General features: G+C 42.4%; 2 protein-coding genes and 1 pseudogene across 2 annotated transcripts; all 3 read right to left on the reverse strand.

The window, feature by feature from the left end:
- Positions 1 to 75: 75 nt before the first annotated feature.
- LOC138332539 (TRIO and F-actin-binding protein-like) lies at positions 76 to 6736 on the reverse strand. The gene is made up of 12 exons (XM_069280543.1): positions 6732 to 6736; positions 5864 to 6186; positions 5104 to 5444; positions 4734 to 5008; positions 4344 to 4637; positions 3915 to 4313; positions 3410 to 3583; positions 2747 to 2960; positions 2203 to 2537; positions 1704 to 1883; positions 779 to 1073; positions 76 to 645 (listed from the first exon to the last, which is right to left on the reverse strand). The coding sequence occupies exons 1-12, from the start codon at positions 6734 to 6736 to the stop codon at positions 76 to 78; spliced, it is 3405 nt and encodes a 1134-aa protein (XP_069136644.1).
- Positions 6737 to 8647: 1911 nt separating this feature from the next.
- Positions 8648 to 12974, reverse strand: LOC138332743 (ependymin-related protein 1-like). The gene is made up of 6 exons (XM_069280715.1): positions 12778 to 12974; positions 11641 to 11751; positions 11100 to 11175; positions 10348 to 10509; positions 9701 to 9804; positions 8648 to 8829 (listed from the first exon to the last, which is right to left on the reverse strand). Exons 1-6 carry the CDS (start codon positions 12919 to 12921, stop codon positions 8788 to 8790), a joined length of 639 nt encoding a protein of 212 aa, XP_069136816.1. The 5' UTR covers positions 12922 to 12974; the 3' UTR covers positions 8648 to 8787.
- A 5458-nt stretch (positions 12975 to 18432) lies between these two features.
- Positions 18433 to 19643, reverse strand: LOC138332744 (uncharacterized; annotated as a pseudogene).
- Positions 19644 to 23737: the final 4094 nt, after the last annotated feature.

Consider the following 23737-nt stretch of genomic DNA (forward strand, 5'->3'; position numbering starts at 1 on the left):
AGGGTATGGAGCCCGTCACTCTGTCTGGGGTCTGAGGCCTCTGGTGTTACATAAGTGGCAAGGGTGTGGCGCCCGTCACTCTGTCTGGGGTCTGAGGCCTCTGGTGTTACATAAGTGGCAAGGGGTGGCGCCCGTCACTCTGTCTCGGGTCTGATCTGAGGCCTCTGGTGTTACATAAGTGGCAAGGGTGTGGCGCCCGTCACTCTGTCTGGGGTCTGAGGCCTCTGGTGTTACATAAGTGGCAAGGGTATGGCGCCCGTCACTCTGTCTGGGGTCTGAGGCCTCTGGTGTTACATAAGTGGCAAGGGTGTGGCGCCCGTCACTCTGTCTGGGGTCTGAGGCCTCTGGTGTTACATAAGTGGCAAGGGTATTGCGCCCGTCACTCTGTCTGGGGTCTGAGGCCTCTGGTGTTACATAAGTGGCAAGGGTGTGGCGCCCGTCACTCTGTCTGGGGTCTGAGGCCTCTGGTGTTACATAAGTGGCAAGGGTGTGGCGCCCGTCACTCTGTCTGGGGTCTGAGGCCTCTGGTGTTACATAAGTGGCAAGGGTATGGCGCCCGTCACTCTGTCTGGGGTCTGAGGCCTCTGGTGTTACATAAGTGGCAAGGGGTGTGGCGCCCGTCACTCTGTCTGGGGTCTGAGGCCTCTGGTGTTACATAAGTGGCAAGGGTGTGGCGCCCGTCACTCTGTCTGGGTTGATTTGAGGCCTCTGGTGTTACATAAGTGGCAAGGGTGTGGCGCCCGTCACTCTGTCTGGGGTCTGAGGCCTCTGGTGTTACATAGGTGGCAAGGGTGTGGCGCCCGTCACTCTGTCTGGGGTCTGAGGCCTCTGGTGTTACATAAGTGGCAAGGGTGTGGCGCCCGTCACTCTGTCTGGGGTCTGAGGCCTCTGGTGTTACATAAGTGGCAAGGGTGTGGCGCCCGTCACTCTGTCTGGGGTCTGAGGCCTCTGGTGTTACATAGGTGGCAAGGGTGTGGCGCCCGTCACTCTGTCTGGGGTCTGAGGCCTCTGGTGTTACATAAGTGGCAAGGGTGTGGCGCCCGTCACTCTGTCTGGGGTCTGATTTGAGGCCTCTGGTGTTACATAGGTGGTAAGGGTGTGGCGCCCGTCACTCTGTCTGGGGTCTGATTTGAGGCCTCTGGTGTTACATAAGTGGCAAGGGTGTGGCGCCCGTCACTCTGTCTGGGGTCTGAGGCCTCTGGTGTTACATAAGTGGCAAGGGTGTGGCGCCCGTCACTCTGTCTGGGGTCTGAGGCCTCTGGTGTTACATAAGTGGCAAGGGTGTGGCGCCCGTCACTCTGTCTGGGGTCTGATTTGAGGCCTCTGGTGTTACATAAGTGGCAAGGGTGTGGCGCCCGTCACTCTGTCTGGGGTCTGATTTGAGGCCTCTGGTGTTACATAAGTGGCAAGGGTGTGGCGCCCGTCACTCTGTCTGGGGTCTGATTTGAGGCCTCTGGTGTTACATAAGTGGTAAGGGTGTGGCGCCCGTCACTCTGTCTGGGGTCTGAGGCCTCTGGTGTTACATAAGTGGCAAGGGTGTGGCGCCCGTCACTCTGTCTGGGGTCTGAGGCCTCTGGTGTTACATAAGTGGCAAGGGTGTGGCGCCCGTCACTCTGTCTGGGGTCTGAGGCCTCTGGTGTTACATAAGTGGCAAGGGTGTGGCGCCCGTCACTCTGTCTTGGGTCTGAGGCCTCTGGTGTTACATAAGTGGCAAGGGTGTGGCGCCCGTCACTCTGTCTGGGGTCTGATTTGAGGCCTCTGGTGTTACATAGGTGGCAAGGGTGTGGCGCCCGTCACTCTGTCTGGGGTCTGAGGCCTCTGGTGTTACATAAGTGGCAAGGGTGTGGCGCCCGTCACTCTGTCTGGGGTCTGAGTTGAGGCCTCTGGTGTTACATAGGTGGTAAGGGTGTGGCGCCCGTCACTCTGTCTGGGGTCTGAGGCCTCTGGTGTTACATAAGTGGCAAGGGTGTGGCGCCCGTCACTCTGTCTGGGGTCTGAGTTGAGGCCTCTGGTGTTACATAGGTGGTAAGGGTGTGGCGCCCGTCACTCTGTCTGGGGTCTGAGGCCTGTGGTGTTACATAAGTGGCAAGGTGTGTGGCGCCCGTCACTCTGTCTGGGGTCTGATGAGGCCTCTGGTGTTACATAGGTGGCAAGGGTGTGGCGCCCGTCACTCTGTCTGGGGTCTGAGGCCTCTGGTGTTACATAAGTGGCAAGGGTGTGGCGCCCGTCACTCTGTCTGGGGTCAGATTTGAGGCCTCTGGTGTTACATAAGTGGTAAGGGTGTGGCGCCCGTCACTCTGTCTGGGGTCTGAGGCCTCTGGTGTTACATAAGTGGCAAGGGTGTGGCGCCCGTCACTCTGTCTGGGGTCTGAGGAATCTGGCGTTACATAAGTGGCAAGGGTATTGCGCCCGTCACTCTTTCTGGGGTCTGAGGTCTCTGGTGTTACATAAGTGGCAAGGGTGTGGCGCCCGTCACTCTGTCTGGGGTCTGAGGCCTCTGGTGTTACATAAGTGGTAAGGGTGTGGCGCCCGTCACTCTGTCTGGGGTCTGAGGCCTCTGGTGTTACATAGTGGCAAGGGTGTGGCGCCCGTCACTCTGTCTGGGGTCTGAGGCCTCTGGTGTTACATAAGTGGCAAGGGTGTGGCGCCCGTCACTCTGTCTGGGGTCTGAGGCCTCTGGTGTTACATAAGTGGCAAGGGTGTGGCGCCCGTCACTCTGTCTGGGGTCTGAGGCCTCTGGTGTTACATAAGTGGCAAGGGTGTGGCGCCCGTCACTCTGTCTGGGGTCTGAGGCCTCTGGTGTTACATAAGTGGCAAGGGTGTGGTGCCCGTCACTCTGTCTTGGGTCTGAGGCCTCTGGTGTTACATAGGTGGTAAGGGTGTGGCGCCCGTCACTCTGTCTGGGGTCTGAGGCCTCTGGTGTTACATAAGTGGCAAGGGTGTGGCGCCCGTCACTCTGTCTTGGGTCTGTTGAGGCCTCTGGTGTTACATAGTGGCAAGGGTGTGGCGCCCGTCACTCTGTCTGGGGTCTGAGGCCTCTGGTGTTACATAAGTGGCAAGGGTGTGGCGCCCGTCACTCTGTCTGGGGTCTGAGGCCTCTGGTGTTACATAAGTGGCAAGGGTGTGGCGCCCGTCACTCTGTCTGGGGTCTGAGGCCTCTGGTGTTACATAAGTGGCAAGGGTGTGGCGCCCGTCACTCTGTCTGGGGTCTGAGGCCTCTGGTGTTACATAAGTGGCAAGGGTGTGGCGCCCGTCACTCTGTCTGGGGTCTGAGGCCTCTGGTGTTACATAAGTGGCAAGGGTGTGGCGCCCGTCACTCTGTCTGGGGTCTGAGGCCTCTGGTGTTACATAAGTGGCAAGGGTGTGGCGCCCGTCACTCTGTCTGGGGGTCTGAGGCCTCTGGTGTTACATAGTGGCAAGGGTGTGGCGCCCGTCACTCTGTCTGGGGTCTGAGGCCTCTGGTGTTACATAAGTGGCAAGGGTGTGGCGCCCGTCACTCTGTCTGGGGTCTGAGGCCTCTGGTGTTACATAAGTGGCAAGGGTGTGGCGCCCGTCACTCTGTCTGGGGTCTGAGTTGAGGCCTCTGGTGTTACATAGGTGGTAAGGGTGTGGCGCCCGTCACTCTGTCTGGGGTCTGAGTTGAGGCCTCTGGTGTTACATAAGTGGCAAGGGTGTGGCGCCCGTCACTCTGTCTGGGGTCTGAGGCCTCTGGTGTTACATAAGTGGCAAGGGTGTGGCGCCCGTCACTCTGTCTGGGGTCTGAGGCCTCTGGTGTTACATAAGTGGCAAGGGTGTGGCGCCCGTCACTCTGTCTGGGGTCTGAGGCCTCTGGTGTTACATAAGTGGCAAGGGTGTGGCGCCCGTCACTCCGTCACCTCTGTCTGTTGGGTCTCTTGTGAGGCCTCTGGTGTTACATAAGTGGCAAGGGTGTGGCGCCCGTCACTCTGTCTGGGGTCTGATTTGAGGCCTCTGGTGTTACATAAGTGGCAAGGGTGTGGCGCCCGTCACTCTGTCTGGGGTCTGAGGCCTCTGGTGTTACATAAGTGGCAAGGGTGTGGCGCCCGTCACTCTGTCTGGGGTCTGAGGCCTCTGGTGTTACATAAGTGGCAAGGGTGTGGCGCCCGTCACTCTGTCTGGGGTCTGAGGCCTCTGGTGTTACATAGGTGGCAAGGGTGTGGCGCCCGTCACTCTGTCTGGGGTCTGAGGCCTCTGGTGTTACATAGGTGGCAAGGGTGTGGCGCCCGTCACTCTGTCTGGGGTCTGAGGCCTCTGGTGTTACATAAGTGGCAAGGGTGTGGCGCCCGTCACTCTGTCTGGGGTCTGATTGAGGCCTCTGGTGTTACATAAGTGGCAAGGGTGTGGCGCCCGTCACTCTGTCTGGTCTGAGGCTTGGTGACTCTGGGGCTGAGGCCTCTGGTGTTACATAAGTGGCAAGGGTGTGGCGCCCGTCACTCTGTCTGGGGTCTGAGGCCTCTGGTGTTACATAGGTGGCAAGGGTGTGGCGCCCGTCACTCTGTCTGGGGTCTGAGGCCTCTGGTGTTACATAAGTGGCAAGGGTGTGGCGCCCGTCACTCTGTCTGGGGTCTGAGGCCTCTGGTGTTACATAAGTGGCAAGGGTGTGGCGCCCGTCACTCTGTCTGGGGTCTGATTTGAGGCCTCTGGTGTTACATAAGTGGCAAGGGTGTGGCGCCCGTCACTCTGTCTGGGGTCTGATTTGAGGCCTCTGGTGTTACATAGGTGGCAAGGGTGTGGCGCCCGTCACTCTGTCTGGGGTCTGATTTGAGGCCTCTGGTGTTAAATAGTTGGTAAGGGTGTGGCGCCCGTCACTCTGTCTGGGGTCTGAGGCCTCTGGTGTTACATAAGTGGCAAGGGTGTGGCGCCCGTCACTCTGTCTGGGGTCTGAGGCCTCTGGTGTTACATAAGTGGCAAGGGTGTGGCGCCCGTCACTCTGTCTGGGGTCTGAGGCCTCTGGTGTTACATAAGTGGCAAGGGTGTGGCGCCCGTCACTCTGTCTGGGGTCAGATTTGAGGCCTGGTGTTACATAAGTGGCAAGGGTGTGGCGCCCGTCACTCTGTCTGGGGGGTTTGAGGCCTCTGGTGTTACATAAGTGGCAAGGGTGTGGCGCCCGTCACTCTGTCTGGGGTCTGAGGCCTCTGGTGTTACATAAGTGGCAAGGGTGTGGCGCCCGTCACTCTGTCTGGGGTCTGAGGCCTCTGGTGTTACATAAGTGGTAAGGGTGTGGCGCCCGTCACTCTGTCTGGGGTCTGAGGCCTCTGGTGTTACATAGGTGGCAAGGGTGTGGCGCCCGTCACTCTGTCTGGGGTCTGAGGCCTCTGGTGTTACATAAGTGGCAAGGGTGTGGCGCCCGTCACTCTGTCTGGGGTCTGAGGCCTCTGGTGTTACATAAGTGGCAAGGGTGTGGCGCCCGTCACTCTGTCTGGGGTCTGAGTTGAGGCCTCTGGTGTTACATAAGTGGCAAGGGTGTGGCGCCCGTCACTCTGTCTGGGGTCTGAGGCCTCTGGTGTTACATAAGTGGTAAGGGTGTGGCGCCCGTCACTCTGTCTGGGGTCTGAGGCCTCTGGTGTTACATAGGTGGCAAGGGTGTGGCGCCCGTCACTCTGTCTGGGGTCTGAGGCCTCTGGTGTTACATAAGTGGCAAGGGTATTGAGGCCTCTGGTGTTACATAAGTGGCAAGGGTGTGGCGCCCGTCACTCTGTCTGGGGTCTGAGGCCTCTGGTGTTACATAAGTGGCAAGGGTGTGGCGCCCGTCACTCTGTCTGGGGTCTGAGGCCTCTGGTGTTACATAAGTGGCAAGGGTGTGGCGCCCGTCACTCTGTCTGGGGTCTGAGGCCTCTGGTGTTACATAGTGGTAAGGGTGTGGCGCCCGTCACTCTGTCTGGGGTCTGTCTTGAGGCCTCTGGTGTTACATAGGTGGTAAGGGTGTGGCGCCCGTCACTCTGTCTGGGGTCTGAGGCCTCTGGTGTTACATAGGTGGCAAGGGTGTGGCGCCCGTCACTCTGTCTGGGGTCTGAGCTCTGGTTTAATATGGCAAGGGTGGCCCTTCTGTCTGGGTCTGAGGCCTCTGGTGTTACATAAGTGGCAAGGGTGTGGCGCCCGTCACTCTGTCTGGGGTCTGAGGCCTCTGGTGTTACATAAGTGGGAAGGGTGTGGCGCCCGTCACTCTGTCTGGGTCTGATTTGAGGCCTCTGATGTTACATGAGGAACAGGGGAATTACAGTTTTCTTTCTTATATATTATCTCATAAAAAATTCTGAAAGAAAGCATTTTAAGAAGAGGTAATTCATATTGTAAGGAAAGTTTTATTGATTTTAAGACATTTTTGTTGAATAAACGCGATTGAAAATATTTATTTAAGGTAGCTCCATACTTTTGAAAAGAAAAAAAACATGTCTTTTATTTTTAAAGGTCTTATATTCTTGCATTTTTATTTAGATTCCAAATATGTAAAATAAAATGAGGTTAGCGAACTACAAAGCTAACCGGAAAAAAATAATGTTTTTACCGGGACTGTTTCTATTTGTATAACTCATTCTTTGGCATATTTTTGACCCTAAAAATCAATGAATGGGCATAAAAATGTAAAACCATGTCAATTTCATAATATCTTCATATGATATACCCAAGGTAATATATTGTCAAATAGTCATATGAAAACATAGGGTCCTCGATCTGATTTCCACAACCTTGACGTTTGTAGCCCATAACCCTACCCCATTCCATCCAGTCCTGAGATGGCTTATACTTGACTATTTTAAAAGAACACAAGCCACAAAAACACCATTGCACATTAGTTAATATATTTTTGATATCTGGTTTAAGTCTGTTTATTTTTTCGACTTTCTCCATATTTGTATTTTAAAGATATCGGTATTCGATTATTATGAATTTCGATCCAGACGGGTACCCTTTTATCATTTCTTGCGATAACGTTACTTCTGGTGTTTGAAAATTATATTAGAATAATCAAAGCCTCAAATATATCATCATATTTTCATTATATTGCCTTTCTTTGATTTACTTAAAAATTGAAGGCATTCGATATTATATATAGGCATTTTCATGATGTTCTGGAATTCGAAACAACCTCAGCAGCTTCATGTGTAGCTTCATGTGATTTAGTGCGGTATTCAAAAGTATGGACCTACCTTAAGTATATTGGTTGATTAAAACTTATTTTAATACTGAATATAATTCCTTTTACGACACATTCATTTCTATATGTACAAGTAGGTTGTTCAGGGGTGTGTTAAAATTAAGATTTTATTGATGTATCGAAAAGTCGCTTAACATTAACCTTTGATGATTAGAGAAATATTTTTATTTAAATAGGACCTAATCACATTATCGTCTGATTTTACAATACATAACTATTGTGCTTTATTATTGGATTGAATAAAAACTGACCGAATTCAGTAAGACTAACAAACTGGGTCTTCAACCAGATAAGAGTTATGTCTCCTCCCCCATATCATGCATTGAAGTTAATGGTGTCTATCTCAAATAGAACGCTAGATTTGTCTTTACTTGGATCTTTTGCTGTTGATGACTTGTAATATCGTAGACATAAAAACTGTGTTAGGAATTCTGCCAACTTCAAAACTTATATAAAATGTCACTTTATTTAGAAATGTAATTTTCTGTATACACATGTATTAACAACGTTTCAGTATATTATTCAGAAAATATTTCCCTGTGAGGCTGATCGGTGAAGTACATAACATATATAACTGGTACTTGTAAAGAAGACATGAATAAGAATTTAAGGCATGTTTTTCCTATTACCGTAAATATAGTTCTATTGTTTCGTGATAATACAGTTTCTGGGCAGACGTAATTAACTTGATATGATTGAGGGGACATAAATCGTACATGGAATTAACTTCTGATTTCACATTTCTGTTATTTCTGTTTGGATTTCTCTTTTTCAGCGGAAATTGTCGATTAACTACTGCCAGTAAAATGTATTTTAAGATGAATTGATATTATAATTGACTATTTTTAAATTCAGTGAAGGTTATTGTCGTTCATCATTTTCGACAGGTATTATCTTAAATCGTTTATATCTATTCATATCTCCAGTATTAATTTTCTATTTCATGTTAATACTCGGAACAGTATCTCTTTTTTGTTTTCATTACATCCAATTTAATAATACAATGCAGCTCAGCATCATTGGCAATTTGCTATCAATTTTAAAGGGTGTTGAATAGCATATCATACCTATCTTAGGCATGTTAGAAGTTATTTGGTGTGGTAAGGCTCATTTCATCATGTCTTTTTCTCAGTAAAATTATATTATCCTGCAATCGCATACATTGTTAAGTATCTTACAAATTACTTTTGCGGGTACCTGTAGGTATTCATTGTGACGTCATATGCTGGTGAGTCAGTGATACATGGTAACGTTACATAATATTTCCAGGGATGATTTTAGCGCTAAAACTATTAATAAACAGTCAATACCTATCCCAAAGAAACAGATACCTCTATGATATCCAGATAGAGAATTATCACTGATTAATTAACTTAAAGACATGTGGTTGTAATAGGGATATGTTTGGGATTTTTGATTCCATCTTTGAATCCGGCTTCAAGTAATATTTAAACACACAATAAACACATACAATGTGGTTTTTAATGTTTTATTTGTATAATGATATAAATTTTATACCCTGAGAAAGATGAATACGAGGTATGTCTTAAAAGCGATATTCCCTCCCCCCTTTCCCCACCCACCCAGTCCTTCTTTAAGGAAATGTGTTTCATTTAAACAAAGTGACTCCTACGTCCAACAGCAAAACCGCCATTCTGAAAAATAATAAATATAACAGTGAAAAGAAAATCAGTGGGAGCACATGGGGATTTCCATGATTCAACTTAAGCTAGTTCCAATAGTAAGGGTAGATGGACTAATGACTGGCGATGCATACATAGCAAGACCGTATTATCAATCACCTTCTGGTACATATCTATATAATGCTACATATCTACATCACGCCGACTAAACACTGGAGATTGGATATAAATTACGTAAATTACAATTGGAAATCTAAATTTCCAATTCATGTCATTATATAAATGACAACTAACAAGACATACAGGAAAACAACAACTGCATGATAAAAATGTTAACCATGTTGCATAAACATGTGCCATATATTTTGCCAAATAACTGGGTTTTTGGGTTTTATAAGCTTAACGTCTTATTAACATACAATATTATGTAAGGAAGTGCTAGGTGTTTTTTTATGAAAGCCGGAGTATCCGGAGAAAAACACCGAACAACGGTCTGTACCTGGCAACTATCCCTCTTGGGATTGAAACTCGCAACCCAGAGAAGACGTGTTTGTACTCATACGTAGGGACATCTTAACCACTAGGCCACCGTGGCCCCACACTAAAATATGCCACATAACTGTAGTGGTATAGTCAATTTTAGTACTGCGCCATAGACAATAGGACTCCCGTTTGAAAACAACACACTAACGGTCTACCAGCCTATCGCAGATATATCGAGAAAATGTGTTTTATGAAGAAACCATTTTGAGCATACACTCATAAAAAAGCATTGTATACATTGATTTAGTAGTTAATACATTGTAATTTACAAATACATGTACTCCGGTATGAGTAGATGTAGAACCAATGTCATACTCGTTAGAAAACCCAAAATACTTACGATAGTTCCTGTGCCGAGGGCACACTCTGAGGGCAGATTAAATACAGTATCGTCAGCAAGACCACCCTGGATGCTGGTGAAAGCGATGGTTGTAAAGGAATATGCTGAAAAAGTGTAGTTTAAGTTTAATGACAAGTTTTAATAATTTTTTACTTGTTCATAATAAATTACATATGAACTAGATCTTATAAATTCTAGTTCCCGCTCAGTTACCACCCTTGTGGAACGTACACTGAATTCTCAGTGAGAGGAGCGTTTGTTTGATTAATTACCGTCCTATTAACAGCCAAGTAAGGACGGCCTCCCATGTATGTGGTGTGGTGCGTGAATTTAGTGAAAGGTGCATGCTTTGGGATACTGCGGTATGTTCGTGTTTTGTCTTTATAGACGAGTGAAGCCTCGTGGAGAGAACAGAACCAGTCTAATGCATAGACCCAGATCGATAGTTGAAAGCGTCAATAACCTTAAAAACATTACAGTTCGAAGGCGAGAGTTCGATTGGCGGATATGTTGAAGACTTAGCATAACCACTAGGAAATACTGTTACCTCGTGAATCCTATTTTGTCCCCTCTGGTGTATAAACAGTTGTTATCTATATTGAATCTGGTTAAGACCACAACTATGTAGGTAGTCCGTCCGTACTTACTTCCATTTGTGACTCCGTAGTAAGTCTCCGCTACTGGGACACACTTGTCGGTGACGGTTAGGTAGGCGGTGTATCCATCCATATTGAAGGCATACTGTGTAACGTTAACAGAACTCACTCCTCCAACTCCCAAGAATCCGTGTCCGGATGCTGTGGCGTTGTCTGAATCCAACAGTAATCAGTGGTATGACTTTGTAAATAGTGTCCTGGGACAAGTAGTTTGTCAATGTAGACTTATTTTGGCGAGTATATGTTTATGCCGGGGATGTTTGGTAATAAAACAACAAATCGTGACACGAGTTTTATAAATCTCATACCATGCAGCAATGAATGCATGATTCTGTTATAACACGGCTTTTTTAATATTTTCCGTAAACAGTTTGTGTTTTCGAACTCAATACATCGTTTACGTGTCTGAGCTTAATTGAGTTTTGATCTTCATTTCATTTCGGAATAATTTATATAATATAAATGACCGTGTTCATATTTGTTAATATTTCAGAAGCCATTTATCGCTATGTACAAGCCTTATTGTACAAAGGACCGCTGTTTTAACGACAGTCTAATTTAGATGGAGATTAAACAATTCTAAAGAATTTGACAATAATATAGGTTATTATAACCAAAGAAATGTCGGCTGTTAATGAACTATCCATTTATTTGAATTCAATTAAAGGAGGTTTTATATTTATAGAAATAATGTTAATTACAACAAACAAAAATGGCTGTTTGGCTACTTCCGGTATAATTACCTGGCACACAATGTCCTGGGTCAGCTCCGGCTGCCTTCTTTGAGCATGTGCCGTTAACGACCAAGTACTCTACTCCCTTGAACGAGAAATGTTTATTAAGTAAATTAAAATTAAAAATAAGTGTAACAAAAATTATCATTGATCAGCGTTTAAAGTTTTTGTTTCAGAAATCTGATTTTGTGACTCAAAATGAAATAAAACATGTAACTATGAGTAATATTTGCAGGTTTTAGCTGTTGGCAGTTCCGCGGTAGAAACTAGTCATATTACAGGGATTACATTTTACAACATGATTGTGTTACAATATAGATATAATATATATTGAACATATTACGCACATTACATATTAAATCATTCGACGACAATGTTAAAACATCCTCAGTATTTTGTTTGAACGGACACAATTTTTAATTTCTATTTTTTCCCTTATGTATAATTATGACTATAAATAAGATAAAATCGAATACTAAGATACCTCAAAAAGTTACACTAGCCATACCAACTTGCATGTAACCAGTTAAACGATGTAATGTGTTCTTACTTTGGTGTAGTCTGTGAGAACTTTGATGTTTGATTCCACTCCATTTGTTACTGAGGTTCCAGTCAGAGCGACCATGTGGCTATCCGCATCTACATTGATGGAGTAGGCGGCCTGCAATGCACAATACTCATCTATTACGTACATCCAGTTGAAAAGGTTATTTAAAGGTTATTAGGATATACCTGGCTCCATCCTGATAAAATTCTAGTTTGATTTACACAAGATCTTAACTTGGTTCATTCAACATAGATCAATTTTACTTAATTATAGGTCAAACACGCTATATATACAAAAGTAGGTCAATATAGATTATTCGATAGTCTACACTTGGGTAATTCAATATACAGTAAGTCAAATTTAACTTGTTCCAAAAAAAAAACCTAGATTTAGGCCAATACGCATCTCATTTAATACATATTTAACAGAAACAAGTATGTGTTATCCACCGTTCTTTTACATTTTAGGCTTTTCTGTATTTGAATATTGCAGAGTTATCTGCCCTTGCAAGTCGGTATTTAATGAGACGTCATACGTGTCAGAGAAAACGACGTTAATTCCGCACACAAAATGATAACATCACAATCAATACCTATCTGCAAGGTAGCTAACTCTGTAATATGAAAAGACGGAATACCTCTTATTCATAACTTGACTAAGGTCATCATTTACAATATGGTGATCTCCATAGTGGTCAATAAATCTGGTTGCAAATGTAAACGTATAACGGCCATAACATGACTATATAATATCAAGAACTAAATCAATTAACTGTCTGCACACTATTCATTGAAGATGTTATTGCATATATGTTTTGAAACTAAGTAATAAGAATAGGATTAATGAATTTGAAATAAGATTCGCTCTAATTGTTTTGTAATAGTTTGAAATAAAAAAAATGTTTCCTTGATGTCTCTACTGATAAAAAGTTTTCGTTTAGTAGAGATAAGATAAATTATTTTTGAAAACATCATCATATTGTTTTATTTTGTCGTTCATGTAAATAAATTTGAAAGATTACGCTAACAGTTTTCCACATTTCTTCTATCTAAATCATAGGTCATGCTTTTGCTTTCATTAATGTTCTTATTAATAATTTTCATATTTTTTGTTTCTAATAAGGATATTGGTAAAGTTTACCGTTGTCACAGAAGACGCTGCTGCATTTGAGTTCGGCATAGCTCCAATAACCATAGACTGTACTCCGTGCCATTTTGTCGGAGTACAACACTGATCAGCATAAGCTAGGACGGCGACCAGGGCGAACACGGCGAAGCGAAGCATGGCGGACGGTAGACTGTTGTAGTGGAGAGCGATCTGAGAATGGCCAGGGTCGCACAGTTAGGCCCCTATGACATTGTCCAAAGTTCTTATCTTATCATAGCCGATATATGATGCAAAGTGATGAGTATAAGACACTAGATAGAGACTGGTGATAAGGCATGCTCCTCGGCGTTGTCACCAGTCGGACTATGTGTGTCAAGTTCATTGATATCTAATCCTTATTCCACTTTGATAACGTAATATATATATGCACACATGGTTTCATAACTTTACTTCTATTGTTTTATTTTAGCAAGATAAATGGTGACACGTTTAATTTACTTTATAAAGGAAATCATAAAATCTAGTCACAGTAGATATGTTGTGGTGATAAGAAAATATAAGCAAGTGAGTGCTTTACCATTATTGTATCCCTTGCTTTGAAATTAAACCCTACACCTATTTCTATTTTAGTCGTGGGGAGACAACGAGAAATCTAGATGGAATCTTACAACGCAGTATGTTCCCTAATGTTGCTTTTCCCAACATACAGTTGAGTTCATATGTCAGTAAATTGTTCATTCTGATTCTAATTTGTGTCAAAACTTAAGATTAGACTTAAACATTTATTTGTAGACTTAGGAAGCGCAGATGCTTATAACAATTCAAAAGCATTCTCAGAATTTCCAATGCTATTATCTAAACTGACTTCCATATCAAATGTCATACTCAGTAGTTATATGAACAAACATGAGTGTCATGGGCCTTAACGGTCACCGGAGTACAGATATAGAATGAAACAAAGATATATAAACACTATATACTTGGCTATGATGTCGGACAGTGATTTTACAAATTTGACTTTTTAATCTATGAAAAGTATTTGCTTCCATCGAACCTGTGAATTTTTTTTAAATTTTAGTCATTTTGACCCTGTTTTGTCCCGCCCCTCTGGTCCCCCAGGGGGTCCTCGCGGACTGATATGGATATTCTATATTTCAGGCTAATACTTAACTCTAATCAAGTTTGACTCATTTCTATGAAAATTGAGCAAAAAATGTTCGTAAATATGTTTTTCCTATAAAAACTAAAGGAAACTAGACCCTCCCCAGGGGGTAACGTTAGACCCAGGGTGATATAATTCACAATTTTATAAAACAACTTATAAGACCTTCCATCTACAAAGAGTATTTGATTCTACCAATTCCACAATTTTAAAAGATGCTTTTTGAAGTTTTATCCTATTTGACCACTTTTGGCCCCGCTCCTCTGCCCCCAGGGAGTAGCCCGGACCAATATGCATATGATGTTAAAATGCTATCCTAAGCTAATAATTCTAATTAAGTTTGACTCGTTTACTCTGAAAATTGAGCAAAAAAGTACCCATAAATGTGCTTTCCCTATATAAACTATAGTAAACTTACCCCCCCGCCCAGGGAAAAACGTGAGACCCCAGAATTATACAATTCACAATAACTGTAAAGATCTTTCATTCAATGAAGAGTACAGTAAAACCCCGTTATATCGCCACCCGTTTTACCGCCAAACCCGGTTATCGCCATGAATTTATTCAGAACGCATTTCCCTCCATGCAAATACACCCGTTATACCGCCAAACCCGCCTACTGCCATCCGCCATCGCATTCGCGGAACAAATGATTCACAATTATTTTAAAGACCTTTCAATCTATGCATTTGAAGAGTATTTGATTCTATCGTTTCCAGAATTTCAGAAGAAATTTTTGAAGTTTTTGCCTATTTGACCCCATTTGACCCCGCCCCTAAGGCTCCTGGGGGTCAGTCATGGAAAATTTGTTAATATGATTCAATGGCCATATCATACTGATAATCCTGACAACAATTGAATTATTTTCTTTCACAAATGACCAAAAAATGCTCAAAAACGTGTTTTTTCTAATATAAACTATAGTAAACTTAACCCCCTCCCCAGGGAAAAAACGTCAGACCCAAGGGTAATATAATTCACAATTTTCGTAAAGGACCTTAAAATTTTTCCATCTATGAAAAGTATTTGATTCTACCATTTTTAGAATTTCGGAAGACGATTTTTGAAGTTTTAGCCCATTCGACCCCTTTTGATCCTGTCCCTAAGGCCCCTGGGGGTCAGTCATGGAAAATTTGTTAATAGGATTAGATGGCCATATCATACTGATAATCCTGACAACATTTGAATTATTTCCTTTTAGAAATGACCGAATAATGCTCAAAAATGTGTTCTCTCTATATAAACTATGGTAAACTGAACCCCCTCTCCAGGGGAAAACGAGAGACTCCAAGATCATATAATTCACAATTTCTGTAAAGGACCTTAAGACCTTTCTTTCTATGAGGAGTATTTGATTCTAACACATCTGTGAGTAGAGAAGATTTTTGAAATGTTAGACAATTTTTCCCATTTTGGCCCTTCCCATAGCCCCCTGGGGTTCGGGGACCATATAATTCACAATGTTGATTGGTCTTATACCCTAAAAGGTTTGTACAAAATTTCATTGAAATTGTTTCAAGAAGTCGAAAATGTAAAAAGTTTATCGTCGCACGACGGATGACGGACAAAAGGCGATTGGAATAGGTCACCATGCATGAGACAATGTCTCAGGTGACCTAAAATGCATTTGTTTCTATTTCTGAAAAAGAAATAATATCAAAGAAATGAATAGTATTTGTAAGTTTTTATACTGAACTTTTTTTTTATTAAGTCGTGAAGACTAAAAAACAAACGTATTCGGTGGAACCTTAAACAAAGAATCAAATGAAATAAAGGGCATGCATTCTCTAATTGCATCAAATTGAAATTTACAGAAACCGATTATATCCATCTTGATTAGCACAAGAAGCTTTGTTCTTTGTTTTTAATCTCGTTTGTTTCGTCTGCATTGTTAGTCAATATCTAATACGTAGTCATCTATTTGATGCATGGAAATAGTTCAAACAGCATATCTTTAATATCAGAAAATGCTACGGAATACCTCGTTCATTGCGACCGATATTTATTCGATATCCTAGCAAAACCAAATATCATTTTCATCACTTGGTTTCATATCCGTGTTTGTTTGCTGGTTTGATTAAATCAACGTCCTATTAACAGCCAGGGCCATTTAAGGACGGCCTCCCATGTATGGAATGTGTTGTTTGTGTAAAGTGCGTGGTGCATGTTTGGTGAGACTGTGGTATGTTCCTGTTGAGTCTTCTGTATAGTGGGACTCTTGCCTTTTTAGTGCTATATTACTGAAGGATGTGCATACAGGTACTTTATATAAAAATTTCCCAGATATAGACTCAATTAATTATTTGTGCAAAATCGTTTTTCTTTTCTTTATTTCATGCCTACACACTTGGTCTGCTTGATAAAAATTCTGGACTTTGGGACATCTGATAACTTGTATATTATAAATTCTAGACAAGAATAGTAAAAATAGAAAATTATTTTTCATAGAAATATCTCTTGCAAGATATTCTTTGCGGTCGTTGCATACGAATCAAGTAAAATAAACTATCTGATGTATATGATACTTTTTATATAAACGTCAGAATAACTAAGACTATTGATACTAGAGGACAATATTTTGTGTAGCTGTTAGGTTTTTATATGTTCTTCCTGTTCATTTAGCTGTTTGTTCTGATGAACATGATATCTATTTAATTTCGGATATATCAATCATCTAGAACGTAAATGATATCACATTCAGTGTCAACGACCTTCTAGTGAGGGCGAATGTCTTCATTGTCTCAGACAGTCTATCTAATAATAAGATATCGAAACAATATCATTTTCCGTCTTCTAAGAATTACATTTCGTAAATTATTTTCGACTTTATATAGCGTTTCGTGTAAAATTTCTTCCCGAATTCAATTTTCTTTTGACAATTACTTAAAATATCCTCATACCGGTCTTGTTTTGATTTGTTTTTGTTACGCAAAACACCATTTAGGGATTGAATGTCTTTTTCTTTTTTTATAGCGGCTTTGAATCGCAGAAGCTATCTACATATCCCGTGTAGTTCATTAGCGCTCCTCGGAAGATATGCAGATAGCTTCTGCTATTACCTTAACCCCAGTGTATCACATTCCAGGTATAAGTTCCTGGTATATGTTTTGGGATATAGTCTAGCCGTGTAGCTTTCAGAAACAATACCTAGAATAACGATACACCTAAGGGTGGGGAGGGTGGGAAATTGAATGGTACCAATCTGTACCTATATAATTCCTAGTCGTTTGTTCTATATAATAAACAATCATAGGTCCATAATATTCCACGTTACACTCCACCCATGCCGTCATAACCAGCTTGATAGAAAAGGATTAGTGACGTCACTTCTCCAGTCACGTGATACACTGAGGTTATTACCTTAACCCCAGTGTATCACATTCCAGGTATAAGTTCCTGGTATATGTTTTGGGATATAGTCTAGCCGTGTAGTCTTCTTTAACACGATTACCAGTAATCGATCACTTCCAAGTGCATCATCAACACCTAAACCTTCCTCCCAACACTAATTATCTTCCCCATTTAAAAGACAGACCCTTGCTTGTAATGCATAACTTATGTATGATGTTCACATCAATAAATTTGTTTGAAAATCTGTTCGCAGGTGTTACTTGATGCCATAAAAGATGATAATCAACACCAAAGTAATTATAATTCATCCTTTTATTCCACTAAATCCACAAGCCATCCTATACAATACATTCACAATTAAACATCGCCATCAAACATCACTGTCTAGCGCAAACTCTACCAAGATCTCATTTATTCTCGTTTACCCGAATATATACATGCAATATCTAACATACTTAATACCATGATCCTATCCAATCATACAATTCAAACCCAATATATGTACATACACAATATTTAAAATGGTTGAATATCATCATTAAACATTACAAATGTTACATGTTGAACTTTCCAAATAACAATCAATATTTAACATATCAGGATCTTCATCCAATCATAAACGTTTTACTAATACATGTACAATAACATATATACAGTATTTAAAATACCATGATGTCATCTTATCATTACAGATGTACATGTTCATACCGGGTTTACAATCATTAAAAGTTCAACCTTAACATGTATAGTGTTTAAAGTACCAAGATCTCGCCCAATCATTGCCGTTAATTGTAAATCTAATACCGACAATTATGCCCGATCTGTCATCAACAACTTGCAATCACCATACAACCACTATCCTATAGGTAACGTGACCTACTTTTGGCAACATATTATATAGCGACACTATGAAAAATAAAACTATCAGTACTAGCTGTGGGAATAAAGCAGAACCAAGCAAGTGAGGTAACATGGGAAAATATCAGACTTTGTACTAAAACAACTGGGGAAATACTATCAACCTCAACAACAGGCAACAGTAATAAACACATTTTAATCCAAAATTATTAATCTGCGATTATACTCGCACCTCATACACATTCATTTTCATTTCTATCTCGCAGCAGATTTGCTAATCATTCAAAATGCCTTCTCCAAGCTCTCAAAATCCGCACTCTTCCGAAAACTATCCTCTATATCCTCTGACTGACTTGTTCATTTTGCTAATTTACTGGCAACATATTCAGACTCTCTAAGCACTGGTAGCCGACTATAGTACTGAGCACTCTCCTCCCCAAACCACCCTATGTGCCTCATCATTTGTCCCATATTATTTACAGCACCAGACAGTGCCATCGTAACGGCACAACCCGACCTAAAACTGTGAGGGGTTTCTCCATGATATATTCCCAGAGTCGTTAAATAAGTTCTCAGCCTCTCATAAAATCACGGAGTATGACAAAGCTTGATCAAGAACACGGCCACCATCTGTAACAACTCTAAATAGAAAACCTGGCGAAAGAGCAACACTCCTAGCTCCTACTCCTTCCACATAATCACGCAAACCTTTAACTGGACACAAAAGGCTTTCTTAACATTTCTTGATAACAAACATATTGGCCTTGCCTTTGGCCCCACGTAGAGTCTTCCGGTAAGTATGGTTTAGTACCAGTCCTGTTCCATCCTTCAGAGACCTAGTATCCTGAGCCACTAAACCTGCCAAATCACCAGCTCTATCACCACCAAAAAACTGTAACTTAAACCAAGCCTGGTCTCTCAAAAACATGAACCTTTCACTCAACTACAAATCTCTCCGTGTCAGTTCCCGCTCTATATAAATAGAAATCGCTCTCACCTTAGACAAAAATATTGGGGCTGCCTGTTTAGGCATAACATGGGCCCGGGCTTGTTCTTCCTAAACCATCTTTAAATAATCTCTGACCGTAGGGGAGGCTGCTGGATTTCCACTAAGAGTTGACACATCCCATACCCTTCCAGCACCAATATCACAAAAAATATCCACTAAATGTTGTACCATCACACTAACTGAACCAGAAGCCAAATTGCAACCGGACAGGGCAATTACAAGACGGTTTTCCTTTGGTACCCAAGATCTTGCACTGTACCCCATGAACTTTATTCTTCCCCGCCTTATCTTTCCATACTAAAAATCTACAAACATCATTAGGACAGCATTCCGACAGCCCTGGTTTCCGTGGCAAAGAATCCAAAAACAATATCAAAGAATCTCTCACACTTGTTTTCTTCTTCATATAAGGCGAAAAAGCTCTTCTCTTCTCTAACTGCAAGATTCTGTTGTCAATATCCATCAAGTCAACCGCTATGGTATCCTGCAAATAAACATATACCTCATGAAAATGATAACCTGAAGGCAACAAGCTTCCACTTCAAACCTTTACTATCATCTATGAAACCATGCCTAGTAGGAACTTTAATCACCCCTTTCTGAAACTGCTTGCCAACACAGATACTAGAACCACAGCAGACTGTAGAAGTGGCCACCACACTGGAACAGGACTGATAACCGGAAGGACACAAGTACAGTTATCAACACTTTGCTTCCTAAATAGTGATAACAATGATGCTATCATACCAAAAGGAGGAAAAACATACTTATTCTCATCGCCCCTCAAATTATGTGCGTAAACATTCACACCTGCAGACCCGGGTGTGGGGAAAGGCGTATAATGTCTCAAGAATTCACCATCTGTTGACTTCCTGACATTTGAGTCATGTGCCATCAAGTCTATAGTATGCGGGCCATAAGCCTTCTCAACCAACTCCCATGACTCATTTCCAAGTGTACACTCGCTGAAATCCAACTTCCTTGATGGCTGATCTGCCGCATTGCAGCACGACGGAATGTACTGCATATGCAAATCTATATTGCGTTCAACTACAAACTCAAAAATCTGTTTTGTAATCCTATTCAGTCGTCCATCTCGACCCCCTTGATTTCCCCATACCGAAAGAACAGCCATATTGTCTGTCAGTAAATCAACTCTCGAATCACTTAGAGACCCAGCAAACGACTCTGGGGCTTTCAATACAGCACTAGCCTCCTTCAAATGGATAGGACGAGCATCGTCATTGTCAAACTCATCGCCAACGACACAACTCTCTCCGTCAACGGACACAGCTGCCCCGTACCTAAAAAGATAAGCATCAGTCGACATGCTCACCTGCTTGTGACTTTCTGGCCTCCATTTAGCACAGCCATTCCAATTGTCTAAGAAACGCCAGTATCAGACTTCCTCTCCTAGGTCTTCATCTATCGACACTTTCCTAGAATTCTTTATGCAAGTGGCTATAACACTATTAACCTCCCGACAAAAAAGTTTTGAACCAGGAACCACTAAACCCATAGAAATACACTCCCCTGCAAATCTCTGCAGTGTTTTTACATCCACTGTCCCAGAACTCAGGATTAATTCCCTCAGCACCACAAACTTCTCTTTCTTATCCTTGGAGAGTATGTAAGCCTGTCTAACAGAGTCAATGAGATAACCCAGGAAGCGAATACAAGTTGACGGAACCAAAGAACACTTTTCCAATGCCAAAGTGTACCCTAAACGTGTCAGAACCTCAACTAAAACACACGCTACCTTCTCAGCCTCATATAAAACCTGAAGACCTCAACACCTTTACCAGCGACACCCATTCTATCATCTATATATTGGGTTGTTACCACAGATATACTCCTCAAGTAAGACGTAACAACCATTCCTGTAGTTTGGTATATGTAAGGATGCCTTCCACCCAAATGGGATAACAGTATACACCATCACATATCCCCCAAAGTGTAAGCCAAAGAAAGTCTGTGATTTGACCGATTTCCTAACATGATCATAACCTGATTTCTCGTCACATGTAACCATATAAGCACCCTGCTCAACCAAACGATGGACATCTCTCAAAGTCTCTAACTTAAAAGGAGAATCCTTTGTCCAGAGGTTTATATACCGACAGTCATGACATAACCTTGGTTTAGAAGGCTCAATTGTCAAAGGCATCACCACTCTTGGTAACTCACATTCACCAATTTTACCCAATACTCGGATAGCCCCTGATGCTATCTTCTCCGACAATGTCCTGCAAATGCAGTCAATATGATCCTTACAAATTGGCGCATTAGGAAAAAACTGCCTTGGTGGTAAAGCAGAGTCATAGGGTCTTCCTCGAAAATTACCCCTGAAATGGCGGAAAAAAACTAACCATATCTACCCCTTCTGCTATCCACGACCTCACAGAATCAACCATATCACTTCCTGAAGACTTGCTAAATATTGTCTCCCAGTTCTCTATATTATCATGTAGCTGGGCAGCAACAAAATTATCTGGATCTCGTAAAGGAAGTCCATCTATATCGAACTTCATGCAACGATTAATAACATCTTCAGCAGATGAATGTAAAGTCGAAGGCGAGAGGCTCCTACCCTTCAATGTAACCCATGTTGGACCATCACGAACATTGACCGCATATGGATTAAAATCCCCAAATTGCTCCCATTCAGGGACATGTGTTAATGAAACATGATCTCTCCCATTGCCAAGTCCCTGTAACAGATAAATGAACCCTCCATAACTACCAAACTCGTCTTACAAATAATCCAACATGAGATACAAAGAAGAGTAGAATTCCCTCACCCACAACCCACGTGAACAGTGTCCACAAGGGGCTTCAGTGTCCCCGGGCTCTAGGTTTAAGAATTCTACATATTATTATCATACAAAACAAGTGCAATAAATCTATACAGTTATTATAATTCACCATTTTCCCAAAAAAAACCTTAATATCGGCAACCTACAAGTACCAACCATCACTGGTTATCCATGCATCGGCAACCTACAAGTACCAACCATCACTGGTTATCCATGCATAATCAGAAAAAACTTGAAATATTAAAAACTTTATCAAACAACCAACATATATACACGCAAAAAAATATTCAGTATGACACCCTCAGATGTCACAAATGTCCGATATCCTTTTAACTATCTCTATTTTGCTTTTGTATCCTTCATCCTTGGGCAATCCTTCACAAGGTGATCTACAGACTCACAAAACCAACAGGTGCCCCTCTGTCTCCTTTTGTATTCCCTACCAAAAGGTTTATATTCCACCCCTCGACCTAAAATTAAACTAGCCTATATGAGGTTGCATCATACTCTGGTATGCACCCTGAAACTGTGGTACCATTGCTTGACCTTAAAAAGGGGGGTAACCAAAATTCATAGCACCTAGAGGAAACATAGATGGATATAAATTGCTCAGTGGAGACATAACAGAGTTTTTTTGAGCTCTCTAATCCAGCTCCCACATTACTATCACTCTTACTCATCTTAGTCTCCCCATCCTCACTTTTCCTTTCTCTCAAACATTTACCAATTGCTTTTGCAACAACATCAGTAGACTGCCCTCCTAAAACAGTCAAACACAAGGAGGCAATATCTAGCTTCCCCTGATACCGACTAGCCTGTCTTGCAAGCTCTTCATAAATGTCTGTCTCTTCATAATTATACTTCCTTGCCACCTTAAGTAATCTATCCAAATTCCACAGCATCAACTGTTCGCTTGGATCCTGCTGAGTCGCACTCGACCTTAATAACTCCCGCATCTCCTTTACCTTGTCCTTTGGGTCCTTTCAACTTCGTCTCCTTTTTACGTATCTTTAGGCTCCTTTGAAAAAAAAACCCACAAAATGAAATATCACACAAACCATATTAATATCCAACATGAAACGTTATGAAGTATAGCATGCCTATGTTATCAGTCCCACTCACATATATACCTGTTTTGGCTATATTCTGAAATCTACAACATCAAGCATGTCCGATACCAACTACTACTTATAACACTAATCCGACCGGATTAGTAACACAAAATATCAGCATAGTATTAAAATAGAAAATAATCATAGAATCTTATTATTTTTTTCCTCCCAATATCTCGCAGTAATTAACAGACATTTTTACACCATTCATCTGTCCATCTCTAGTCGATGTTGACGTTCCAGCATCCTCAGGCACCAAATCCTGGCCAAGTGGTTGTCCCCTCTCATTCGCCAAGATAATCAGAAAATGCAAAAGGAGACTTCCAGAAGACAAATCCGTCTCTCCTTTTCCCGCTAATGAAAGTAACTCCCACAGCTGTTCGCCTGTTAAATCAGCGACTTGTTTAGCTACCTCCTTGAAAGGTAGATCTTCTGTTTGTCGCCCCACAGACACACAGCTGTTCGCCTGTTAAATCAGCGACTTTGTTTAGCTACCTCCTTGAAAGGTAGATCTTCTGTTTGTCGCCCCACAGACACACCTTGCCAGGTACCCTTTCCAATAATGATCAAATCACATCCTTCCACTAGAAATATGTATGTAGTCTCCTTAACAGAAGCATTATAATCAACACAAGCTGATTTGACAGCCATCAACACCTAATTCGAAGGAGTGTATTCTTTAAAT

The sequence above is a fragment of the Argopecten irradians genome, chromosome 10, assembly GCF_041381155.1.
Source record: "Argopecten irradians isolate NY chromosome 10, Ai_NY, whole genome shotgun sequence".
NCBI lineage: Eukaryota > Metazoa > Mollusca > Bivalvia > Pectinida > Pectinidae > Argopecten > Argopecten irradians.